General features: G+C 28.2%; 1 protein-coding gene across 1 annotated transcript; it reads left to right on the top strand.

Annotated features, from left to right (window-relative positions):
- Positions 1-1,423: 1,423 nt before the first annotated feature.
- LOC111883532 (zinc finger protein 4) lies at positions 1,424-3,238 on the top strand. The gene is made up of 2 exons (XM_023879857.3): positions 1,424-1,725; positions 2,517-3,238. Exon 2 carries the CDS (start codon positions 2,556-2,558, stop codon positions 3,105-3,107), a length of 552 nt encoding a protein of 183 aa, XP_023735625.1. The 5' UTR covers positions 1,424-1,725; positions 2,517-2,555; the 3' UTR covers positions 3,108-3,238.
- The last annotated feature ends 2,211 nt before the right edge of the window (positions 3,239-5,449 follow it).

Here is a 5,449-nt window from a genome sequence, read left to right on the forward strand (position 1 = left end):
GAAGGTCATATTGAAGAACCAGAACTTGGCTATGTCTATCTCAAGAAAAAGGCTAATAAAATAGAATACTTATGAGTTCTTAACAAACACCTCGTTCCGACCAAGATTCTTCAGAAGTTCATCTTAAATGTTGCCAATAGTGATTCTTCTGAATACATCAATAAGAGATTTATTGAGCATCTCTAATGGTACATAGAGGTTTGAAGCTGTCTCTAGAGTGCTTCTTTGTTTGTGTTTGATGAATCCAAGTGACAAGTCAAAAGATTGCTACGGTCACTTAGGGGGAGATTGTTGAAACATGAAGAAGTGATCGTTATGCAATCCGAGATGAAGACTTCCGAGGTAACAAGTACTCTGAAGTGAAGATTGTTCCGAAGTGAAGACCAGTCTAAGATAGAGTGCTAGTTTAGAAACTTTTTGTGTCTATAAAGCATTTATTGTTGCAAATAATATTTTGTATTATTCTTATCATTTTCTAGTATATTACAATAGACAAGATCAACAATAACGGTTGTGTCAGTCTATAGATCTTCAGAAGTCTCTCAGTCTATGCACACTTTATCATTTTTGTCTTTTAGTAACTCCTTAGGTTTTTAAGGAGGTGTCTTCTTTGTATTAAATAGACAAGCGTGCACCTTTTTCACTCTAATCAAGAATCATTCAGTCAATCATCATCTCTTACATTCTTCTTGTTCTTAAATTACTTTACAATTGTTCATACTTATCTATTTTCCATATTTGAGCACTTTGTTGATTATCTCTATTCCGAGACAAGACTGGTTTACAAGACTTGACTGGATCTTTATCACAAACAGACATTAATATTAAGTTAAATCAATGTTTGAGTTCTCAAACCTTGTCCATGCAAATCATTTCATTCAAAAATATAATGTATAAAATTTACTATTTATTTCTCATTTGTTTTTATATATAATGGTTACTAATTTAAATTTCTAATAATAATAACTAAAAATTGGCCTATCGTAGGTTCACGGGGGACATAAGCGAGGTTTCACGCGCGCGTGTAGGGAGCAAACATGAAATATACAAGAAGTCGTGTGCCGAAAGCGTGATACCAAAAAACGGTAGGGTCGAAACATGACAATATATTGCGGGACGTGTGGGGACAATATACAAACTTTTTGTTAAGTAGGTATTATTTATGTAATTTTTTAAACATATGAACTGTTTCTGTAAAAAAAAAATTAAACAATGACCTTTTTGTAAATTACAACAACAATCTGTATATTTTAATTTATACGTATGAATAAAATATTCCGACCGACAAAAATCTTACATATTAACCGTTTAAAAAAAATTATATTGACATTTCTATACATTACAAAAAGGGGGGATTTAAACGAAATTGCTAAGTTTATATAATAAATAAAAGTTAGGAAATGGAACATTTGGGGATTAACATGCTTTTCACCTGGAATACTAAAAGAATAGCATTAAACCTTTAGAAGTCCATCAATCATTCTCGCCTTTTGATAATAGTTGCTGCTCTTTTTCTTTCACTTCCCTGACATCAGACCTCAACCTCTCTCTTTCTCTGTCTGATATAATCTTATCTCAATAATAATACCTTCAACTTTTATATTCCGTATGCCCCTCTTCTTCTCACTATATTTGGCAAAACCTACAAAATACCCACACCTCTTTTTCAATCTAATAATCATAATCAACTCGAAGCAGTTGCGAAGACTACTGAAGCTACTTCAGGTATTCAACCCCTTTTCTGATCGTTCTCGATAACCCGATGTCTTGCTTGTAAATTAACTTCGGATTTCTAGTATTCGTCCTTTACGATTTGTATTGTATGAGTTTTCTCTGGATTTACAGTGCTTAGTTTTAGAAAAGATTGAGATTTGAGAGTTTCCCAATTATGACATAAGTCACTGTGTAATTCACAATTTCAACGACAAGTATGTCAGAAATTATGGATCTGTAATGTTTGATGGAAGTCTTCAATGAGGGTTGCCTCCTTTCTGTTTATGAAACGTCTAAATCATTTTCTTGTTTTTATTCCGTTTTTGATAAATTATGTTTCAAATCGACAAGGAAAAAGTGGTTTCGATCATTCGATGGATTCTAGTTTTTTGCTTAAACATAGAAACTGTGGCTTTTCATAAGTTCCAATCTCGTAAGCAAGTACAATGTAGCTTATCAAATGTCTAAATCGCATAAGCAAGTACCCCAGATGTCAAGAAATCGCTAATTTTTTCAGATGTTGCACAGATTAGAGAAAATTACGTCAATATTCAATCTTTCCGATGTTACTTTTATTGATTTAATTATTATTCTGATTTTTGTTTTCGGTGGAAATAATAAATATCTATCTGCAAAGTAGTCTGTTTGACCACTTACATTTTAGGTGTTTTAGTTGTAAAAGAACTTATTCCATCGATCAATGTAGCTTTTTTGCTTTGAAAAGGCACATTATATTTCTCTGATGTTTTCCATCCGTAAAATGCAAAGAAAAGACTTAATATAAATATGATGTTATTTTTCAGGAATAAGATATAGTGCTTTGAAAAAACCGTTGATGAGACATGGAACCTCCAAATAACATATTCGAATCTGAAGAAGAATTCGAAATCTCCCCAACATGTTCACCCATAACACTCGACCTAACCCTCGGCTTCAATGACATGCCGACACCTGGCACAGAAACGGGGCCCACAAACACCCCACCGCGTGTTTTCTCGTGCAATTACTGTAAGCGCAAGTTCTACAGCTCACAGGCATTAGGAGGGCATCAAAATGCACACAAACGAGAGAGAACGATGGCAAAAAGAGCCATGAGGATGGGGATGTTCTCTGAAAGATACGCGAGCCTTGCATCTTTGCCACTTCATGGATCGACATTTCAGAATTTGGGTATCGAGACACATGCCTCGTTGCTTCAAGGAGTTCAAGCTATGAGAGGTGGAGCAAGATTTGACCAAAGCTATGTAGGGATACCGGTGTGTATGGCGGATAATGAAGTTGAACCGTTTTGGCCGGGTAGCTTTAGACAGATCGATGGCATTGGTGATTCGAGTAATAACGTTTCAAAACACTCGGAAATTACTCCACCACCTGATCTTACTTTAAAACTTTGACTTTTTTTGGTCTGTGTATCCATTTGTTATGCAACACATGACATGATATGACATAACAAAACAAAATAAACTGGTATTGTAATTGTTGTGCATGATATGACATAACAAAACAAAACAAACTGGTATTGTAATTGTTGTGCACTGGACTTGGACTTGGACTTGGACTTGGATTCGAATTGGGACTCATTTCAATGTGAAAAAACTTGCAGTTTTTGTCCCACTCGAGACGATTTTCTTTATTATTATTCAGTAATGTCCTGATCATAACAAAGAACACATGAAAATAATGACTCAAAATACTAGTTTAACAATTACATTTAAAATGTTTTAATAATAAAAATATATTCATTGAAAATTAAGAATGCCATTTTATTAAATCATAGCAGTTATAATCTGTAACTATTTGAATGAGAATTTGCTAAATCATAGTAGCTAATTTCTTTTGCTAAAAGTATAATTAAAATATTAAATTTCCATTTATATTTTAACTCTTTTATATTTAAAAATGAAATTAGTTACAGTGGTTTCAAAATTTAGAAAACAAATATACTAATTTGTAAATTTATAAATTGTAAATAATATGTACAGTAGATAAGATGTTAGTGTAAAATAAATTATATGGAGTATAATGTATAATGATTGTTGAATGGTATATTGAAGTTCATTACAAATCTACTCTAATATATAAAAGCCATTTATGCCACTTGTTACATTTTCATGCATTTTGACATATAATTTTGTGGTTAATTTTTAAATATTAATTTCCATTTGTTATTTTGTGGTAATTTTTAATTTTCTTAATTAATTATTTTAATTTTTAGGTTATATAAAATAATTAATGTGTCATTAATTTCTTTTCTTATGTTTTCAAATTTTAATCTGTTTCATTCAATGTATACATATATAATTTCAAATTGACATGTTTCTTTCAAAATTCATTGTCAATTTAGACAAAATGATCTATATAAGAAATAATCAAACTTTGTTTTCATTGATAAAACCAAAAAAAATTATATGAGCAAAATATAATTATTTCTTTGCAGTTTATTTAATTAGTACAAATTAAATTATTTTTTTGTTTGTATATATTTTGAAACTTTATTTTAAAAGATAATTAATATTTACAGCTTGATATTTAATAATTTCTCTGAAAAAATATTTAATACAAGTGAAATAGTATTTAAAGTAGTAAATGTTTACATTGCAAAAATATATTCAAAAGTACTAAAATATCCTCCTTAATAAATGAAGGTTTTCTTTGTCACATGTCAATCTCTTATGAGTTTTGACACTTGTCATTTTGTGGTATTTTTGAATAAATATTTTTTCCATTTGTCATTTTCTCATTTTTTTTTTATCTTTCTTAATTAACACATCATATTTACACAATAATTAATAATTGTCTTAATTGAAAATAATCAATAAATTACAATATTACAACTCATATAGTATTTAATATATTTCCTTTTAAATTTGAAATTTAAATATATTATTTTTTTAAACCTTCATATTTAATTTAAATAACACAATAATCACATATAAAAAATTGGTATTTAATTAACAAATACTAACTACAATGGATTAATAATTAATAAAGAAAAAAATATTATATATATATATATATATATATATATATATATATATATATATATATATATATATATATATATATATGCTTAGTTATTCTATTTAAATTAATTATTGTGTTATTGTATGCATAAATATGGTTCAATCAGTTTTTACTTATTTTAAGAAAGTGATTAATATATATTATTGAATTAAATATAATTGAAAAATATCATCTAATTTAATTATATTAGTATTTTAGTCAATTAATATAGATTTAATAAAGAAAAACTACATATTTTAAATGATCATAGATTCTATTAATTTTAAAAATTCGATTTTACGAATTATAATTCTTTTAATTTGGACATTCTGACAGAATATGTTTGAGTATATTCATAAATAAAACTATTCTTGAACCATAAATAATAAAAATATTCTTGAACCTATTTCATGATTATGACTTTAAAAACTTTTTGTAGAATAACAAATTCTCAAACCATTAATTGAAAAATAAAACAATAAATATATAATTTCTTATAGAATATGGGTAACAATTGTTAAGAATTACATTTATTGTTAAAAAATAAACTAAAAAACTTTCAAAACGGGAAAGAAAACATCAAAATCTAACAACGATACTAATACATTCTAAAAGAATAATGTTGCTTAGAATCACTTTCAATTTTGTGGTCCGTTCTTCAAGCATCAACTTCTGTGAAAACAAAACCAAATTGTAGTTTAGATTCCAATAATGCATTAGCAAATGAAAAATA

This window comes from Lactuca sativa, chromosome 3 (assembly GCF_002870075.4).
Source record: "Lactuca sativa cultivar Salinas chromosome 3, Lsat_Salinas_v11, whole genome shotgun sequence".
Lineage (NCBI taxonomy): Eukaryota > Viridiplantae > Streptophyta > Magnoliopsida > Asterales > Asteraceae > Lactuca > Lactuca sativa.